This window comes from Phalaenopsis equestris, unplaced genomic scaffold (assembly GCF_001263595.1).
Source record: "Phalaenopsis equestris unplaced genomic scaffold, ASM126359v1 Scaffold000032, whole genome shotgun sequence".
In the NCBI taxonomy this organism is placed as follows: Eukaryota; Viridiplantae; Streptophyta; class Magnoliopsida; order Asparagales; family Orchidaceae; genus Phalaenopsis; species Phalaenopsis equestris.
The window spans coordinates 98,711-121,657 of NW_018164474.1; the positions used below are offsets into that span (position 1 = coordinate 98,711).

The 22,947-nt window shown below is 33.3% G+C and overlaps 1 protein-coding gene across 1 annotated transcript in view; it reads right to left on the minus strand.

Moving 5' to 3' along the window:
• Nucleotides 1-3,893: 3,893 nt before the first annotated feature.
• Nucleotides 3,894-22,947, minus strand: part of LOC110018708 (protein decapping 5) — a 32,602-nt gene continuing 13,548 nt past the window's right edge. Inside the window, exons 3-8 of the mRNA XM_020716118.1 lie at nucleotides 22,300-22,368; nucleotides 21,189-22,229; nucleotides 18,144-18,209; nucleotides 4,661-4,849; nucleotides 4,446-4,553; nucleotides 3,894-4,340 (exon numbers count right to left, since the gene is read on the minus strand). Coding sequence (XP_020571777.1) covers nucleotides 4,194-4,340; nucleotides 4,446-4,553; nucleotides 4,661-4,849; nucleotides 18,144-18,209; nucleotides 21,189-22,229; nucleotides 22,300-22,368 — 1,620 coding nt within the window. The 3' untranslated portion in view covers nucleotides 3,894-4,193. The remainder of the gene's footprint in view (nucleotides 4,341-4,445; nucleotides 4,554-4,660; nucleotides 4,850-18,143; nucleotides 18,210-21,188; nucleotides 22,230-22,299; nucleotides 22,369-22,947) is intronic.

Consider the following 22,947-nt stretch of genomic DNA (forward strand, 5'->3'; position numbering starts at 1 on the left):
TATCTAAAGAGTTTGATCGACCATGCAAGTTTCTCCCACCAACAGAAAAGGACAAAATTCATGATTACAGTTATGGAGTTCAGCATCACTTGCGCTAGAATAACCCCATAAGTGTTGAAGATGCTCCAAAGTTCCTAGCACAAGGGCAACTGGAGGCCATACTTGAACAGGTTTTGGTAGAAAACCAGAAATTTTCCTAGAGGTTCCGTCACTCATGCCAATCCGAGCAACTTTAGATAACTTATGCTCTCTTCAAGAACAAACTTTCGCTATAGTTCCCTCACTTTTTTCCTGTAAGAAATGAAGAGTTTGTTCCCTTCGCGGAGCTGAACAAAAAAAAGTGAGTATTTGAGGGCCATCTCGAAAGACAAGAGAAGAACCTATCGAAGGACGAAAGGGGAATAGAAGCAAAAAAAAATAAAATAAAATAAAAGTGCATAAAGTGAAAAGAAGCAACCCCTTCCTCTATTTATAGATTAGCGTGTCAAACGAAGCATCACATAATGATAAGTATCACACAAAACGTCTTTTCAAAAATTCATTAAAATATTATTCTATTGTGAATAACTTATTATAAACCTCGAACAAATTGTTTTATTGCGGAGCTGAACAAAAAACAGTGAGTATTTGAGAGCCATCTCGAAATACAAGAGAAGAACCTACCGAAGGACGAAAGGAGAATAGAAGCAAAAAAAAATAAAATAAAATAAAAGTGCATAAAGTGAAAAGAAGCAACCCCTTCCTCTATTTATAGATTAGCGTGTCAAACGAAGCATCACATAATGATAAGTATCACACAAAACGTCTTTTCAAAAATTCATTAAAATATTATTCTATTGTGAATAACTTATTATAAACCTCGAACAAATTGTTTTATAAAGAGGTCCTCCAAGAGCTTGAAGGGGAGATGCTCCCTCAACTTCCGGAGAACCATCACTCCTTCTAACCTAATATGAACCATCTGATCAGCTTCCCGGTTGAACTTTGCTAGATCAGAAATCTCACGGAGTGCCTCCAGCTTGCAAAACACCGCATTTAGCCCACCTCAGAGAGTGGTGAGCTTCATCCGCAGAAACACTACTTTAACATCCAAGCGAGCAGAAAGCGCCTGTACAGGATCTGCAGCTTAACCGCTGACTAGGGCTATCAAAAAAGCTCGTTGTTCACGAAGAGCTAGTGTTCGGCTTGTTAAGTAGCTCACGGTTGGCTCGTTCATTAAGTAAGAGAGTCGAACAAGTTCAATTTTTCAAAGCTTGAATTTTAAACAAACGGAACACAAACAACTCTTTGTTCGCTCATGTTCGACTCGTTTTATCTCAAAATAAAATCATATAGTTATTTATATAATAATATATTACATATATTAATTATATAATAATATATTATATATATTTATATCTAAGTTTAAATCATACAACTCATGTGGAAATGTGGTTGTGTCATTTTTTGCATACATTTGGTCCAGGTTTGAATCCAACAATCTACATCTATTTTTTTCTAATTTAATTTTAGTGAGCCAATTTCGAGCCGAATGTGAACACAAATATTTAAATTGAGTCGAATACGAACACACTGTTCGCGAGCTGATTTTCAACATGAGCTGATTTTGATCATGAGCAATTTCGAATGAGCCGAACATGAACCAAGCCTAAGCTTGTTCAAGCTCGGCTCGTCTACAGCCTTACCCCCGACGAGTCCCTCAAAAGATTTGATGGCCCCGCTAATGATTACGCCTTGCCTGACCGCTGCTATATGATCTCGTGGGATTGTGCCCGCCTTGACGATCCTACAGCCGGAGATCTTTCATGAAAGATGGGTCGAGAGGCAGATTAATTACCGGGGTTGACAGCAGTAGGAGCCCCACATCTCAAACCTACGAATCAACCACCATAGTAGAGGTAGACTCTGCAACATTCTTTGACAGCCTATCCTCCTAATGTTCCTCTGACAAGGCCAATTCATCAATAAATCTCTTTCTGGAGAAGACAGTTTTAAAGGCCTCCTCTCCCTCCGATGTCAAGACACCCCCACTTTCCTGTGGTAGCGACTGCGGAATGGTCGTGATAGCCACTCCCCCTAGCTCCTTGTCGCTCGCCTCAGTTAGAAGGGCATATTGGCCCTCAAAACACACACTTGAGCCAGACTTTGAGACCCCTCGGTGAGGCCTTTTCAGCGAATGACCTTATGCATCATTGGATGATTCGACTACGTCGACCAGGTTAGATTCGAGCCTCGCTCTTTTTTCCATCGCCACCACCTTCTTCTTTATAGAAGAAGGAATCTGAAACCCTGCCCTCGTGAGCCGCTCATGATCCACAACGATCCGATTCGATTTGTCAACCATAACACACCTAAGTTGTGAAAAGAAAAATTGACGACAAATGATACCGAGCTCAATTCCTATCTATTTATAAAGCACAAGGAGCATGGTATTTTAAGGGAAGTCACGTGTTCAATCATTTCACAAATTTATTGCTAACGATTGTTTAATAATTTGTATGTTCTTATTGTAGTTGTCGCTATCAATGAGTAAGAAAATTTAGGGAACTAATATGTATATACCAAAAATACCAGCATGAATCTCAAGGAGAACAAACGACCAAGATGTCGCTCACGTTTTAAGGCCCAACATGAAGTCTTGTCTTTAAACCCGGATAGGTTTAAGCTCCGGAGATGGTCCCCACTCAGTAATGGTAAGCCCCGCCTAAATGCCGCTCACGTTTTAAGGCCCAACATGAAGTCGTGTCTTTAAACCCGGATAGGTTTAAGCTCCGAAGATGGTCCCCACTCAGTAATGGTAAGCCCCGCCTAAAGTGAGGCTTGAATCATCTCAACAGGAGTCTCGTTGGATACCCCGTATAGGTTGCGACAGGAATAAATGAAGACCTCGCAAGATTGGGAGATTCAGCCAAGACGATGAATCATCTAGACATGCCAGACATGAGCCCTGTATGACTCAAGCCGAATGAAAAAATGAGTCGCATCTCACTAAAAAAAAGACGGTAGATCACATTCGACTCACCAACCCCAACGTCCGGACTGAATGACCACCTCACAACCAACCGCTCTGGTCGACTGTGTTAAAAGACACTGAGCAAGATCGTCATACGATCAAGTACCTCGACCGACCAATGTGTGCTCCATAAGGCACGACTACCAGCCACCGACTAGCTAATTACCACAAATATTAAAATTCAAATTTTGACAATCTATACAATAAATTAGAGTCTTAATGGCATTAAAAACGGTTTTCATAACCGTTCTCTCCTTTCTATAATTATACAAAACACATCTATAAATACGGGATAAAAATACGAATAAAGCGGCATTTCCCTCACTATACTAATAAAGATCCCAAAACATCATCTCCTCCCTTCTCTTCTTCACTTGCTCTCTGAATGTGATTCATAAAAGACAAAACTGAAATCCAACTGTGAGGGAACCTAATTAATCTTATGTATAATTTCTTATTGATAATTATTTCTCATGTATTACTGAAAAAATTTTACACCGTATTGCTTTAATTTTATACAAGAGGTGCATTTCACTTTTTTAAAGCAATAATACTACTCATTTTGTGAGAGTAGTGTAAATTCGAATTGTCGCAATGAATGCATATGCCCCAACACTATTTTAGCAAGCAATAGAACTTCATTCCAACAAACTTTTTTCTTATGGCAATAGAGCTTTTTATATGGACATCCCACCAAACAAATCCTATTACAGAAAACACCTCAACCTCAATCACATACAAGCGAAAAACTAAAAAAATTAAATTTTAAAAAGTGGCAATAACTTTTATAGAAATAATCAATTAAAACTAATCTTAACGCAAGTCCAATAAAATTAAATTCATTCTAGCTAAAATTTTAATAGGACATCCTGATCCAACCTTTTTTCAGCAAACAAAACATGCAACTAGAAAGCAAAAGAAAATAAACTACAAATACCAATCCAAATATATTACCATTTGAAGGAGACAAATTCCACCAACAATACCACATTTGCAGGAGAAATGCAGGATATCAGAAGAGAGACCATATTTTGCCCTATAAGCAAACATAAACACATGCATACCACCAGAGCTTTTTCTCGTGAAATAGCCCTGGCTAATTATGTTATTTCAGACTAACAACTTTTCAGTGTTTTCGCCATCTCCCAGTAATAATAATATTAGGAAGAACAACAAGTTGCTAAGAGTCTCGGCTTGTGCCAGGATAACCCCTTCCCCTTCCGGAGTAGCCATAGCCCCGACCATAGTAAGAGCCCCGGCCTCGGCCTCCACGAACACCTCGTCCTCCTCTATATGCAGATCGAGGTCTCGAAAAATTACCAAAAGTCTGGAATGGAAAAATTAAAATTTTAAATTAAAATTTTGAGACAGTTTGATAGAGCAGGGTGTGGGTGAAAAAATCTCTCAAGGAGCACAGCTTTGTTAAATGTACCTCGGTGTCAATCTTCAGCTGTTCGGAAAACTTTATCCTCCCATTGCTCGTTTGGTCATTGCTATTGGAAGAAAGGGAATCGAAGAAATCATCCTTCACATAAACGGGCTTCATCAACAGAACAAGAGAGAATAAGAAAAGGATTCAAAGAATCATGCTTGAAATAACTTTTTAAAGTGTGAATGAAGAGAGAAGCAAGGAGAGGAATGCATTACCTTGACATCAAATTCTACAGACTGTCGATTTTCTTCCTCGAAGCCATAAGCTTCATCATCTTCTTCAATGTTGCTTGAGTGGGGTCTGCTTTTGCCCAGATGGCCCCAAACTTCATCCTTGTTGAACTTTTCATTCATTGCTGTGAAATCAAAGTCTTCAGTGAACGTGGTGGCCTGCGGGCGTGGATACTGCAAGAGACGAGATCAAAAGGCTAGATCATGTATCCTATCATTAGATGGAAATCATCAATTGGAAAGTAAATACATAATCATTCCATTCAAAATTAAAATATGGAATAGTCCAATTTTGTATATGATAATTATTTCACTCTTCAGTAGATCCTACAGAAGCTTCAAAGAAATCAAAACAGAGAATCAGGATAAATTGGAGAAAATATATAGAGAAGAACTAGTGAAATAAAAAAGAGGAGTTTTCCCTAGAATATGTCATCATATGCTTGCAAGCGTTGTAACCACAAATGACGAACTCAATAGAGCAATACAAGGCAACCAAATGAACAAGACATGACTAGAAAAAATTGGATACATGGCAAGGTGCTGATATTTTCTATTATATGAAATTACTATAAAAATGGTGAGAGAAAACAAACAAATCATCAAACATAAAGGCTCGAGGATGAGAATAAAACTAATATTGGTTCACATTACAACTAATATTGCTTCACATCACAACTACGCTAAAGCCAATTTAACTTTTAGACCAAATGATTTGCAAGTAGTTAAGGCTGAGCTCTAGGAGTAAGTTTGATGGATATCCGAGTGTCTTCAATCATCACAAGCGTAAATCTGGAGTGCTACAACAAGACATTAGTAATTTGATGAATTATGGACTTTTTCTTTTTCTTTTTTTTTTTTTTTTTGCAAGTTAAATTTTATATTCACAAGAAAATGTCTATATGATTATGTTTCCTAATGAGGATGACGTGTTTTCTATGCTAAAGTCCAAGTTCTTTTGGCTCAGTTTGATTGATTCTGGCTGCTAGAATTTCCCAGTCTAATGGTTTTTTTATTGGTTCACCGGTTTGTTGCTATGTAGGTTCAATTATAAATTCACAATTATTATGATTTACATTGTAACGTGTTGTTCCATTTTTTTTCACCCACGCTATGTTCTTCTCACCTATTTCTACTATTCTAATATTGCCCATTCTCTGCTCTTTGTACAACAATAAAATTTCACATGTTCTTGTTAAATACGGTAGTTTTTTAAGTGGTTAAGAATGCCATAGGTAATTTTTGGGGGAAAATCTCCTATCAGCATGAGATAAGCATTTTTTTCCACTTCAATGGTTCCTTCTCTTAATCAATATTATTGATTATTGGCATTGCAAGTCTTAATTTGGTCAGAATTTTCACAGGTGAGTTTTGAAAATAATTGGTTGCTCGATTAACTTCCTGACTGAAATTTCTTGACAAGTTTGATGAACAGATTGATGCATTCACTTTTTTTATTCCATCTCTCCTGTATTTAAATTTTAACCTAAAGAAGTCGACTTTTTATTTTTAGATGTTTATAAGAATCCTACTACGTGATTTACATCCATTGCAACATCCTAGATGGCATTAGGAACCCTAAACCCTTAGGCAACCTACATCACTTTGTGATATCATAGCTTATAATTAAATCAACATATTAACTAGAAATATGGCATAATAATTGAGTCAATATAAAATTAATAAAAGACAATTTAAATAAAATTTAAAAATTGAAGTTCTAGACTAGTGATCCTTTGTCTATGAATAATTTCTTCTATGTGATTCATACTTATTGCAACATTTTAGTTGGCACTAGAAAACCTAGACCATAAAACAACCTACACATCAATTTAATATTAAAGCTTTCGGTTGCGCTAACATATTAAATAAAACTAATGCATAGGAAATGAGTAGATAATAAATAATAAATAATTCAATTTAAATAAGATAGGTTAACTTAAAATTCTAAACAAATACAATGTTATTATTACAAAGTTCCAAATTAGATTCTTACATTTGATGGCTGATATGATCATAGAAAATTTTAGCGTTTGATCAATAGTTAAAAATCTTCTTCAAAAAATATAATCTAATTAATTGCCAAAGACTTGAACGCATTAAAACAAAATTAATAAGATAGGCCCAATTATTTACCAAGTCATCAAGAGTTTGATGAAAAAAACAGACATAAATATTAAAGAGCAATACTTATCACTTAATTAGTATAAAGATCAACTGCGTGATCAATTTAGTAAAAAAGTGGCAAATAAGCAAATATGGCAATATTTATAGTTATTTTAGCTAAATATTATTTATTGTTGGAGTATTTAATTTAATAAAGGCCTTAACAAGAAATCAAAAACAACAAAACTATAATTCAACAAAAAATTGATGCTGCTTTCTGCATATTCTCAGATAAAAACAACAACAGCAACAAGCCTTCATCCAAATAAGTGGAGTCAAGAACATGAATTATTTTTCTCCATTGTCTCATATTGCGTTTAATTCTAATAAATTAAGATCTTTTTTTATACAATATGCCAAAGCCTTTTTAGGTCTAACTCTACCTTTCTAAACATAGGTCGAATCTAAAATATCTAGTCTCCTAACTGAAACATTAGATGGTCTAATCTTGTCTGCCACTGGAGCTACACCAAATCTTTCACGGATACATTCACTTCACATTTTGTCTCTAAGTGTCAAGTCATTCATCCACCCAAGCATTCTCATCTCAACAACACTTAACTTAGTTTTATGCATATCCTCAGATATTAAAGAATATTACAATCATATCCATAGAAATTCTAAATATATGATTAATGCACCTAAGAAATTCAAATCATATCTACAAGCAGTTAAGTATGATAAACATTGGTCGAATCTAAAATATCTACTCTCCTAACTGAAACATTAGATGGTCTAATCTTGTCTGCCACTGGAGCTACACCAAATCTTTCACGGATACATTCACTTCACATTTTGTCTCTAAGTGTCAAGTCATTCATCCACCCAAGCATTCTCATCTCAACAACACTTAACTTAGTTTTATGCATATCCTCAGATATTAAAGAATATTACAATCATATCCATAGAAATTCTAAATATATGATTAATGCACCTAAGAAATTCAAATCATATCTACAAGCAGTTAAGTATGATAACAATAGAATCATATATGGTTCAATAGAATCATATTGAAGAAATTAATCATGTTAAGATGTTTTAAATGCAGAAGATGAGTTGCAATTAATATATGAATGTGTATCAAATGTTTAGTCAAAATTTGTATCTACATTAGAACATATTCATGAATTTGAATCAATGCTTGGATAAGAGTGAGAATTTGAGATAGAAATTTAATACAACAACAACAAAGCCTTAATCCCACTACATGGGGTCGGTTACATGAATCATTTTTCTCCATTGTATCCTATTTAATGTCATATTTTCATTTAGTTCAAACAAATTACGATCATTTTTTATACAAAAAGCCCAAGTCTTCCTAAATCTACCTCTACCTTTCTTAACATAAGTCGAATCTAAAACATCTACTCTCCTAATCGGATCATCAGATGATCGAAATTTAATATGACCAAACCATCTAAGACGACTTTCACTAATTTTGTCCATCACAAAAGCTACACCAACCCTATCACGGATTTATTCATTTCGCATTTTGTCCTAATCATTCTCATCTCAACAACACTTAACTTATTATTATGTTTCTCTTTTAAAGGCCGCAGTCTCACCGTTGTCTTATAAAATTTCCCTTTCAGTCTAAACGATACTTTTCTATCACACAAAAGGCCCGAAACATTCCTCCACTTCAACCAACCAACTTGAATTCTACTATTAACATCCCCATCTATATCACAATCGCTTTCATCAACAGAACCAAGATATCTAAATCGTTCATACATTTTAATAATTTGATCACTCAAAATCACGCTTCTGTCACTAGAACTACTACTACTAAAATTACATTCCATGAATTCAATTTTAATTCTACTTAAATGAAGTCTTTTAGACTCCAAATGTAGACCTCCATAATTCAAGTTTTCCTGGGTCTTTTCTCTCGTCTTATCCATGAGAAGGATATCATCAGCAACAAGCATACACCAAGGTACATCCTCCTGTAGATGTCCAGTAAGACCATCCATAACTAAAGAAAAAAGATATGGGCTTAAAGTCAATCCCTGATGTAATCCAACGGAAATAGGAAAATATTTGGTCAATCCTCCTTCAGTTCGAACACAAGTAACAGCTCTAGTATACATATCTTTAATGACTTGAATATAAGTCATATCAACACCTTTATTTTCAAGAACTCTCCAAAGGATATCTCTTGTAACCTTATCGTACGCTTTTTCTAAATCAATAAAAATCAAATGTAGATTCTCCTTATTATCTCTTAACTCCTCCATCAAACCTCTCAATAAATGTATAGCTTCCATAGTACACCTACCCGACATAAATCCAAACTGATTATGAGAAATCTTTGTAATACGTCTTAACCTATGTTCAATTACCCTCTCCCATAACTTTAAAATATAACACATCATCTTAATTTGTATATAATTTGCACACTCTTGTGCATCCTTTTATTTTTAAAAATGGGGACCAAAATACTCTTCCTCCACTCCTCAGGCATCTTTTTATTTTTTAAAATAATATTAAAGAGTTTAGTGTTAAAGAGTATAGAACATCAAGAAACTCTCAAATCTCCTAAATATTTTCACACTTCAATTAGGATATCATAAGGTCCTACAAACTTTCCACCATTGATTTTCTTTAAAGCCTCATCAGCTTCTTTTTTACTAATACGACTGTAAAAATGAAACGTTTTATTACTATTCACGATGTTAAGATCACTAAAGTCGATCGTATTTTCAGAAGCTTCATTAAAAAGTTTATCAAAATAACTCACCTATCTATGTTAAATATTTTTTTCTAAGAAAAACACTTTGATTTTCATCCTTAATACATTTTACTTGAGTTAAATCTTTACTTTTCTTCTTTTTTTGGTTGGCTAGTTTATACATATATTTTTCACCCTTCTTAGTATCTAATTTATTATAAAAAACACTAAAAACACAATTTTTAGCGTCACATGTTGTTCTTTTAGACTCTCTGCAGGACGTTTGATATTTTTCTCAGTTCTCCAAGCTTTTACATTTAAACCAATTTTTTTAACATATCTTCTTATATTTTATCGTTTCTTGCACATTATTATTCCAACACCAACTATTTTTATTTGTAACATTATTATTCCACCACCAACTATTTTTATTTATAAAAACTTTTTCTTTGCTTCTCCAAGCACATCTTTTGCTACTTATTTAACAATATTTGTTATTTTATCCCACATAACATTTGTTTCTTTATGATCATCACAAACTTTGAAATCTTGAATTTTACTCATAAAAATAATTTTATTTGTCTTTTATATTCTTCGCCATCTAATTCTACGATGATGAATCCTAGCATTCTTTATTTTACAACTCTTCATCTTAAAATCTAGAACTAATAAACGATGTTAGGTACTTAAATCCTTGCTTGGAATGACCATACAAACTTTACAATCTCGACGATCTCTTCTCCTCATAAGAAAATAATCAATTTGTGTTTTATTGAAAACACTCTTATAGGTAATAAGATGTTCGTCTCTTTCTTTAAATAAAGTATTAGTAAAAACAAAATCATACGCTAAAACAAAATCTAAAATAGCTCTAACTTTTCATTAGTCGCTCTAAAACTGTAGCCACCATGAGTATTTCTGAAATCTTCTACCACTCTACCGACATGTCCATTTAAATCTCTTCCAATAAAAATTCTTTCTTCAAAAGGTATCATTTGTATTAAATCTTCTAAGTCATTCCAAAATTTATCTTTAAAACCTACATCTAAACCTACTTGAGGAGCATAAGCACATATAATATTACAAATCTTAGTAGAAGGGCTATAATTCTATCTTTAACTTTATTAATTTTTATAACATTATCTTTTAAACTCTTATTTATAATTACACCTACATCATTTCTAGTGCGACTCATACAGAATACCAAAGTTTAAAACCTAATTTTTCAATCTCCTTGGCTTTTTCTCCAACCCATTTAGTTTAGTGAATACATCAGATATTAATTTTTCTATGAATCATAATATCAACTAATTACATTAATTTACCATTGAGAGTATCTATATTCCAATATTCTATCCTAATATTATTTTTATTAGTTTTATGAACTAACTTTTTTACTCGCATTCGTCCGTAACGTGGGAATCCTTGCTTATTTGACACTGCACTAATGTGTCTGTATAGCGGCCTTTGCACACTTTTCACTGTATTCAGGCTATACAGCACGTCGCTTCCAGGGGACGCCCTAGCACTTACACAATGATAAAAAGGATTCATGTCATGATTTTTGTTTTGCGTTGGCTATCGACTGTCTAACGCAACCCTCCACTTTTCACATCCGAACATGACATTGTTTTGAGATCGAAATTGAATATGAGCATAAAATCAAATATAAAAATTAAATATCAAATGAAAATGAAAATTTGCCGAAAAAGTAAAATTGAACGAATCATATATGTTATATCTAGAAAACCTAATATGCACTATGATAACACAAACTCTTAATAAATTATCCCTTCATATTATTTGTGTGAAAATTGGCCAGATAAAAATAATTTTCTTTTCTATTCTTGGTTTCTTGATAGACCAATCAATAAAAAGAATTATAGGGAAAGGTTAAGTTATATCAATATTTTAATAAATTTGTTAATGATGAATGACAAACAAAACGTGAAATTAAACTACATTTATTTGGTTCAGTTAAAGGTGCACAATTCATCAAAATTAATATGCAAGCCTTTTGGGTATATTTTCTTTAAGAAACTAGTTTGTCCATATGCCATATTATATCTGCATGACTCGTCTATTTTTATCTTCTTTATCACCAAATTTTCTAAAAATGAACTATAATATTATTAGTATTCCTTGGGATATCAATTTCTTTGTGTAGAAATTCCTAAAAAAAATTATTTTTTCGTTAAACCTCATGAATTACACTGTGAAACATATATATAATAATAAAAGGAAAGCAAATAAGAATTACTCCCAAAAAAAAGAAAAATACATCTAATAAAAAAAATACAATTAGTGAAATATATTCTAAAAAAGAAAATAAGTTCCTTCCTAATGCTTATTGACACCATCCAATACTCTCCCCAAGTTGGGTTGTATATATTGTACAAACCAAGTTTGGAATTCAATTTATCATGATTGATTTTTGGTAGTGTTTTTATTAGAATATCAACTGTCAGAATTTGTGCATAAACATAATTGAGTTAAGCAATTCCATTGTTAATCTTTTCAGAGATGAAGTGTCAGGCAATCTCTATGTTTTTTTTGCTTTGTCATGATGCAAAAGATTTTTTGCTATAATAATAGTTATTTCGTTATCATTGAACATCTTAATTTTGTTTTTCATCCAACCTTGAGTTACCTTAATAGCCTTTGAATCCACATTCCCTCACATATTCCTAGTGCAAAAGCACAATATTCAGATTATGCACTACTTTGAGAAACAACAATTTTTTTTTCACATCTCCATGTAGCGAGATTGCTCCATATGTATGAACAATATCAAATGAGCATCATCTTCAAGTATCTCAGGATTCTGTTAACCACTTCCAAATGATCCTCACTTGGATTATTCATGTGTTAGTTTACTACACCGATTGATTATACAATATCAGGCCTTGTGTGTGATACGTAAAATAATTTGCCCACAAGTCTTTGATATCATCTTTTGTCAACTGGACTGTTTTCTTCGATTTTGTTCGGCCTTTCATTGGAATTCATGGGTGTGTCGGTGGGTTTACACCTAAGCATAACAGTATCACTTAACATGCCTAAGATGTACTTCCTTTGGAACATGACAATTTCAAACTTAGACAGAGCCATCTCCATTCACAGAAAATATCAAAGATTTTTTAGGTCATTGATCTCAAATTTTGTTGCAAGCATTATTTTTAGTGTAATAATTTTCTCTGAATCATCACCTCACAAGATAATATCATCTGCCAATACTATAAGAAAAATAACTTTGCCTCCAGAATTAGATTTAACAAGCATTGTATGACTAGTTTAACACTAGTGATATCCATTTATAATAACTATTTTAGTACACATGTCAAATCAAGTATGAAAATGCTTCAAGCCGTAAAAGGGCTTCTTTAACTTGCAAAAAAACTTGTAGTTCGACCTATTTTCCAAGCCTGAAGGTATAGTCATGTAGACTTATTCATCAAGGTACCATTCAAGAAGGAATTTTGGAATCATTTGGTATAAAATTCAATCTTGACTCACTGCAAGAAAGTAAAACCCAAATCATATTAAGTTTGGCAACAGATGCAAAGATTTCCTTATAGTCAATCCCGATGACTGTGTGAAGTCCTTGGCAACCAGTTTGGCTTTAAATCTCCCTACACTTTCATTTATTTTTTACTTGACAGTGAAGATCCATTTACAACCTACAATATTTTTTCCATGTTGTAACTCTGCAAATGCCCAAAGGTTATTCTTTTTCAAGGGCCCAAATTTATGCCTCAACTACATGTTTTCATGTTGGAGCATATTGGACAGTTCGAAACTAGCACGCTATCAAGGTTTGTTACAAAAGCCTTGTAGTATGGTAACAACTTCTCCTAGGCTACATATCTTTTAATTGAATGATCAGTGCACCCATAGATACCTTTTCTATTTGCAATTGATTGACTAAGGTCATCAACTATAGGTGTAAAAGAGTCATGAGTTGAGAAATTCATACCACTATAATTATCAGGAAGATTTGGTTCTGACTTTTAACAGTCCCGAGTATGCAATGTCCTCTACATGCTCAGTCCTCCTTCTGATGTAGACATGAAATTCCTGATCATTGGAGTTATGTTAAGGTGGAGTAGAGATAATTGTGACTTTTTGTAATAGAATTCGATTCTTCAAGTGGAGTTCATTGAGGTGGAGTAGAGATTCTTCAAGTGGAGTTCATTGAGGTGGAGTAGAGACCAGTGGAGCCAGTTGAAGGACAATTTTTGGTTTAGTTAATAGAAAAAAAAGTTGGAGTATCTTGAAAAAAATCATAAATCTAATATTTCCTTAAGCTCTCCCTCTGAATTTTAGACTTCAAAAAAATAAGATTGATTCACAAGAATGATGATCTCCATGGATTTGTATATTTTCCTATTGGTTTGAGAGTAGCATCTATACATTTTTTTATTAGATGAGTAACCAAGAAAAATACATCTGAGAGACCTAGGATCAAGTTTAGTGCACGGACCACCTCAAGTAAGTGTCTGTTTTTCCTTTTTGTGACCCCATTTTTGTTTATGGATAATACCATATTTGAAAAGATAAAAACTAATAATGAAATTAAAGTATTCCTTAGTGTTATTAGTTTAAGAATTTGAATTTTGTTTTGAAATTGAGTGAGAATCATGGAATGAAATGATTAAAATATGGAGGTTGTTATGGATTTTTCATTCATAAGGAAATATTATTCATATGTGCTCATCTAAACAACAGCAATAAGCACTAAATGGAGTCGGATACATTAATCTTTTTTCTCCATTGTGCCCTATTGAGTGTAATATTTTCATTTAATTCTAATAAATTAATATCATCTTTTATACAATATGTCCAAGTCTTTCTAGTTTACCTCTACCTTTTTAACATAAGTAGAATAAAAAATATCTACTCTCCTAACAAGATCATCAGATGGTTGACGTCTTATATGATCAACTCTAAATGATACAAATCTTTTTATCCCGTTATATTATTTACTTGTGAAGACCTCAAAAAATCACTATGAATTATAAAAAAAAAATTATGTGAATGCTTATATTGCAATTTGGAATATACATTACTGGAATGTTTTGCAATTTAACAAATTTCACATTAATAAACATTGGATTTTTTTAGTGATCAAATAAATGTGAAAATATTTTTTTAATGTAATCAAAATTTGGATGACCAAGACAATGACTCAACATAACTTTCAACTAAAACAAAATTTGAATTGCACTTAAAAATACAACTTCATGAATGATATTACTTAAAACGAATTTATATTTTTTTAGCAAATATAGACCACCATGCATCACAACACTGTTGATCACCTTTACCGAATCTACAACCTAAAAATCATTATAATTGGAATAAAATTTAGTGACATTTGAGGTCACGAGCATGCATGTTGATCGAGAGTAGGTTGCAATTTAATTTTGTAACATAAAACATAGAATAGAGGTGATGATCTTTTGTCAATTTAACAAATCTAGTTCTTGATATTTGTGAGAATGAACCATCAGTTCTTCAAATAAAAGAGTGACTGAAACAAGGGTTATAATTATTTAAGACATTAATGTCTCCTGCCATATGATCTAAGGCTCGAGAGCCGACTATCCAAGATTTTAATTTATTGCTTTGGAGACTAAATGTATAGGATAACACCTTGGTGTACTAACAAACTTACAAGTTGAATTAGAACTATCACTAAATATTTCTTTCAATGCCTCAATTTGTTCCCTGATGAATGAATTGAATTCTGACTTTTTGTTGAAAGATATGATAAGGACTGGAGACAATAGACGCGAATGTAAATGTCACTTTCAAGGAAGAAGATTGTAAGGTACTATCATGTTTGACCATGATAAGATTGTAAAGCTAGAATCGAGAAACCCCGATGCTCGAACAAAAGCAAGAGATGGATCCTTAATTTGATTGCTCAATTGAACGGGTGAATAAGAACTGAAGGAAAGAGAACCCTTAGTCCAACGACGCAGCTGAACAAGATAATAGGAACTAAAGGAACAGGGTGTGAGAATTTGTAAGTCAGTGACACATGAGTAGGTGGCTAGGCAATTCAAATCGATTGCAAGCTAAATCAATCACTGATTTAGTGGACAAAAGAAAGAAACAATCTTCAGAAAAAATTATTTGTGAAAACTGAACCGAGCGTTTGAACAACCTACAAAAATTCATCGTAAGAGCCGAAGCACAGTTATGAGATATGTTCGAATGGACCGTATGCGACTCGTGTGAACGAAGAGGAAGATTGTTGTCATCGGATATGTTCAAGACAGCGTTGTTGAATGAAACATGCGAATGAATCAATGGGTTGATGCAATCCTGTGCAGATGTGAGACGAACGACATGGTATTGTGATCCCAAGCAATTTGTTCAAACTGGTCAAGCGAAAGACCAAAACGGGGTGCTTCCTAATCTCCCTCAGCACAACTATTCTGGGACTAAACCAATAGTGTTTTTTTCACACCACCGGTCGCAGGAGATGGATGTTTGTTTGAAATAATCGCTACTAATGTTGAATGCGCAGAGAATATCTCAGCTTCAACCTCAATGACTCAGAGGACAATAGAAATGAGCAGCAGCTGAGGAATAGTTGCAATCCGAAATGGGATGAATTAAATTGGCGGCTCTAATGCCATGTAAAAATTCCTAAAAGAATTTTATTTTTCATTGACCCCCATGCATTACACCTTGTTATATAGATATAATAATGAAAGAAACCAAATAGGAATCCCTCCAAAATTAGAAAAGAATAGAAAAAGGAAACACAAATAGTGAAATAGATTCAGATGAAAGGAAATATTTCCTAATACAGATTTGGCGCATTCCAAAACTTCGAATTCAAGTTCTTGTATCGTATTGTTTGTACGATTTGCTTAAATTACATGAAGATAATCAAATAATGTAGTTGTTAATTATAACACTTGTAACTTTTTGTTTATGCAAATAGAAGATATATAGAGTTTAAACTAGGTGATAAGTAAATTATAAGCTTAAATTATGTGATAAGTAAATTATAAGCTTAAATTATAAGTAAATCAACGTTCCAACAAGAACCAAACAAAATTAAATGGGAGAAGGCCATTTAGCATACTACAATGCATTGGAACTAATGAATAAAAATTAGAAATTCAAGAAAATTCTAGCATGATCAAGTTTAAATGCTTGATTACACCTTATTTCATAAATCAACTTTAAGAAAATATATTATTCGCTTTTGGATATCCTCCTAATAAGTTAGGATCCAAAACCTTGCTAGACAATTTTACATAGCTTTCATCTTAAGTTATAATGGATGATAGAATAATATTCAATACTGATGATAGACACTAGACATATCTTGTGGACTGAGACCATAGCTTGTTTGTGATGATTCTTGCCCTGATTTGCTTAAAGAATATCAAACACAAGTCAATTTATTTCCATGTCAGCCATATTTAGTGGAGAACTGAGGTTTTAGACTAATCGCAAGCACAAATCTGGTTCATTAAGATGAATCAATTAGTAATTTGATAACTTACGAACTACTCTATTTTCATTTGTAATTTAAAATTTCAATTTGTTTAAGCCATGCATTTGATAATTTTGTCAATAAAAAAAGGATGCCTTCACTTGTTCTAATTCCTATTGGTTTGTTTGGGTTGATTCAAGCTAGTGGAACTTTCTTGCGCCAATTGATGGTTTATAGGTTCTATCAGGATAGTTTGGTAGTTAGTTAGCGAGACATCAATACACAGGTTCAATTGTTGGTTCGCGCTTTAGATGATTCACATACATGCCACCCAATTCTTATGTATTTACATATCTATATCACCTAAATGAGATACCTTTACATACATGCCACCCAATTCTTATGTATTTACATATCTATATCACAACTATTTAAACTTTTAAATATTATTTATTTATTAGATTATTAAGAAGTGTCAAAACGATCCATACATGATCAATCAAAAGTTTGTTCATGCTCGGCTCGTTTATAAATTGAGCTCAAAAAATTTATTGGTGTATGGCTTGTTTGCTTAACAAATGAATCAAATCTGAACTACGTTGTGAGCCGAACGCGAGCTGCTCGTGAATGAAGGGCTCTTTTGACAGCCGTTATTACAGGCATAGAGACAAGGGCATTTTTGAAGAATAGGTACTTTATAGTCTGTAGTAACTAAGCCATTTAAAATCTTCAATATATTGAAAGAGGTCAACAAGTAGAAGAAAAAAAAACGTTAGTCCGCTAAGCGATCCGACCAAAAAAAAAAACTGTAATAGAAAGGTATGAGATTATAATATTTTCTATTCACTCCTTCACCTTTGATGTTTAAAAAGAAAAATGCTAACATATTTCCCCAGCCCAACCAATAGGCACGATGCAGTCTTTAAACAAAAAGTTCAAGAATATCCACATCGCCTACAATAAAGCAAGAATAGCATATTGAACTCCCCATACCAATCTTCTAAGTTAATAAGCCCATAAGAAGGATGAATATCAGAAAATGGTTGAAACATTTACGTAAAAAGGGTAAGTCAAAGGATACGAGCTTAATGAAAAAAAGGGAAAAAAACAATATTTTGAAACTGCATGGATGAAAGTAAACAGATGCAAGAACAAAATATTAGTACCCCACTTCCTCTTCCTCTTCCACGCCCCCTGTTGCTTTCATAACCGACTGAAATGGCTCCATTAGGCTGCAAATGGGGGGAAACTACGTTAAAAAGTTAATTACATATCGAAACACTTTAAATCGAATATGTGATGTGAAAATAAAAAATTTTATACAATTATAATGTATAAGCAATAAAGATATCGACAATACATTTAATCTAGAAGTCCTTTAGCATCAAAGTTTCATTAAACAAACTAAAGATTATCAGAAAAGAATAATTTTCACCGAGTCAAATTTTTAGGGATCATTAGACGCTACAGTATCATGCACGTGTACAAATTGTGTGCGTGAAAGTAGAGGGAAAGGGAATCAATTTTTACAGCTCACAAAACAAAAAAAATAAATAAATAAAAAAAGACTTTACATGCAGGATAGTGTTCGCAATTCCATTGGTGGCGAGATAACCTGCCACACTTGCCTAAGAAATTATAAGAAAATACGCTCTTTTTTATATAAAAGTAATCAAGAAAGTCTAGTTCGTCAGAAAAAAGTAGCAGTTTATTATCTGCTATACATGATACAAAAACATTTAAGAAAAAAAACATTTTGTACAATCACATGATGGTTCAACGGCCTTGGAGCTAAGACTAAATTTTAATGATAGGAAATTAGGCCAAAGAAAAGATTCCGGCAATCTGTGATATGATCATGACCCAAATTATAATCTTTAATTGTTCCAAAAACCAAAGCCTGAAAGACAGTAGTCAGAGGATGCATAGAATTCAAGCAAACCCCAAGATATCTCACCGGGTAGATGCATATGAATGTATGGAGGATAAACAAATTCAAGAATGCAGCATATTCTTCAAATTTACATGGAAAATGTCTTATGACTTAGTCCCTGTATCTAATAACTCATTCTTAAAGGGTCATTCACAAATTAAGTTAAGGACAAAAATAATTGCCATACTACTTGCAATATTTCATTTTAGTCTCAAACTATATAAAAGGCCAGACACAGCTCCTAAACTCTGTAAAATCAGAATATTTCTCATCTACTAAAGATTGAAATTAGTGATATTAAAAGAATGTGGGCAACATTTTTTCGCCTAGAATTTTTATAGCAAACCAAATTTCGAATTTATCTCATTTCTTCATATACAGGAAATAAACTTGCCTACAACAAAAGAAAAGTAAGATAGTATAGGTTGTAAATAATTAATTTTTTCATAATAAAAATTTTCTTCTAATATTTTTGTTATCTTGATTCAATTGTAATAAAAATTTAAAATCAATGTCCTTAACAATAGAATTAAAAAAAAATGTAAAATAAATTATTTATTATGAAAATTTAACACAGTCTGCAACCTAGATCATCTCAATCTACTTATATTATATCGGGAGTTAGCTTCTATACAAAATAAAATAAAAAATTAAATTTATAATAAAATTCAAAAAGAAAAAAATACTTTTCTAAAATACCCTATTTCTAACACCATGAGTTTCAATTTCTCTGTTTAGATAGATGAAAAATTATGTAAATTATTTAAAAAATATAGATACTAGGGGTGTAAAAGCCCCCTTGGCTAAATCTTGAGCTTGATTAATTTTATCGATTTAGAGCTCAAGCTCAAGCTTAAGTCAATGGGCTCGAGCCGGCTCATGAGCCACCTTCTTTATTATAAAAGAGAGAAAATAATATTAATGTTATGATAAAAAGACAGATAGAATAAGCAATTAAGAGATAAATAATAAGAAATCACTTAATATAAAATACAAAATATTATTGTTTAAATATTTTTAAGCTTAAGTCAACGGGTTCGAGCCGGCCCACAACCCGATTTGTTTATTATAGAAGAGAGAGAATAATATTAATGTTATGATAAAATGACAAATAGAATAAGCAATTACCAGATAAATAATAAGAAATCACTTAGTAAAAAATACAAAATATTATTGTTTAAATATTTATAATACTTTATAACTAATGTCTTCAAATTTAAAATATTTAGAGTATAATTTATATTAATATTTTTTTAAACAAACCAGTTCACGAGCTAAAGAGTCGAAACGGCTAACTTGAGCTTGGCTTGTTAGCTCATCGAGCCAAGTTAGCAAGCATCATATTGAGTTCAAGTCGGCTCACGAGTCGGATTAACCACACCCCCAGACTAAATCGAAAGTAATATGATCACTCACAAATAGTAGAGGGACCACTTTGGTTCTTTATAATTTTCACAGATGGCTTACGAATGTAACCTAAGCCCTTTGTCCATGTCACAAAGTTCAGTTTTCAAATCCAAGATAGTTTGGCGCAAAGCAATAGTACTAGAAATTTCAACAGATGCCATTTACAGCAGACCAATAAATCACTGATTATCTACTTGCAAATGGTTGCAAAGTGTTAGTTGGTATGGCTTACACACCAATGACTGTAGACAAAAAAGAAACCTGATATCAACACTAGAAGTGGGTCCTCATTTCCGAAATAAGTACATTTTTTATGTTTCATGACACATAACCTATCCATAAATTGATATTGATGGACTGGATCAAAATAACAAATCATGTTGTTCTTAAATAAGCAATAGTTGTAAAAACTATTTTAACAAGAGCTTAAAATACAGTACAGTGTTACCACTATAAACTAAAACAGCAGCTAAATTAAAGAAAAAAATATATATAAAACTATTTTAAATCTTACTCAACAAGAATACTTGATTAAAAAGCAGTAACAGTGCTACCACTATAAACTAAACCAGTAGCTAAATTAAAGATAAAAATTTGAGTTTTCATACTAATAAGATACATGTTAATATCAACTAATAACTCACCATTGGGGTAGAAAAACAAGCATAGGATGTTCTCAGTGTTTTACAGAGAAAACAAAATGAAAGAAAAAACATCAGCCCAGGGAATCATGCCAAACTCTAACATAGTATAATAACACACCATTGCAATATACTTGATTAGAATAAAAATTATCAAAAAGGAAATTAGCATTTTGTAACAGTGTTGGATAATAATCAATCCCCATAATGATAATAGGAAAAGGCCAAACCTTATGATAAGCAGGGGTAGGTAGTGGCAGGATCGACTCCTTTGCTACAGAAGGAAGCCTAGCCTTATTAGTTTCTCGTTGTAGCGCTACAGGTTCAGGTAACAGTGGTTTACTCTTATCTTCGTGTGGTTTAATCTCCACCACTTTCAAGGTCTTCTCTAATGTTTGTGAGGAAGGCAGCACAGAAGGATTAGGCTGCATTAGCTGACCAGGGGTCACCAACTTAGTAGATGTTTCAGCTTGGTTTGAACTGGATGAACCCAGACTCAATGGAATAGACTGAGTTTCAGTCTGATGAGCCATAGAGGTAATAGAACTAATCCTAGACTTTCCACTAACAACAGGCGGTATATTTTGTGACACGGATATGAAATTATCCATGTTTGGAGTTAATGGGGACACAGATGGCAAGCTTCCACTTGGGGTCACAGAAGGAAGAGAAGTTATGGGACCCTTAACTGAAACCGAACTTTGTGACACTGCCGGCAAGTTTCCACTTGGGGTCACCGAAAGAACTGTAGTTACAGGGCCCTTAATTGAAACAGAACTTTGTGACATCTCAGTAGAAAATGATGTAGCTTGGAAGGAAGGTAATGTTGATGGTAGAGCAGTCGAGTTTAAACTCATGTTGCTGTTAACAGTTGAGAACAAAGGAGAGAATTCAGGATAACTTGGCGTCCCAGAAGATAATGGGGCATTCATACCCTGAAATTGCAGAGTCTGCTGCATTGGAGGCATAGCTAGCCCGGGAAGTGGCCGCATTAGAGAAGGTTGCTGTAGATGAGGAATCCCTCCTGAGGGCGCATAGTATCCTTGCCAAAACATTGGTGGTACTGCAAGCCCAGAACCATTTGCATTTGGTGGAGGCGGTGTGGGGCCCCAAGTCCCTAAGTTTCCACCCGTTGGATATTGAGGCAAGCTTCCTTGGAAGGTTGGATGCTGAAGTCCCACTTGCCCTGAGTGGGAACTAAGCTCAGGTGTGGCTCCAGTTCCAAGAGGAGGCAAACTTGAAGGTGCAGCTTGGGGACGAGGATAGTGAGACTGCACAAAAAATTGCATCTCAATGATTAAATGCTCATCAGAAGTATCATATTATCCAACTCTGCATCACCTGAATAATTGCAGGATCATTGTGAGCAGGTGTAGTTTGAACAGGTGGTGAGGCCTTGACCTGTAAATCCTGGAAAATAGCATTGAAATAATTCAGCAGGCGGATAAATGGTATCAATCACTAGAAACAAGAATCTATGAACCAAAATTATAACAATGCTGAATGTGATATGAAAAGAAAACGCGTATGTTCAACCAAGGCATTACTAATGAAAACATATGATTCAAACCATGATGAACTAGAGGCCATATGAAATCTAGGAAGAATCTAAAGGAAATATATATATATATATATATATATATATGGAACAAACAATAAATTGCTAACCGCATGAACAGACATTTCTTTGTGAGCTCAAAGTTGATGATTACAAGCACATATTGGAAGTTTACTTGAGATGAATGAAGGTACAACGTATCTATACATCAACAAAACAACAGAACATTTATCCCACTAAGTGAGGTTGGCTACATGAATCATTTTTCTCCAATGCGTCCTATTTATTGTCATATTTTCATTTAATCCTTATAAATTAAGATCATTTTTTATACAATATGCCCAAGTCTTCCTAGGTCTACCTCTGCCTTTCTTAACACAAGTTGAATCAAAAATATCTGACCTATATCTACTCTCCTAATCGGATCATCA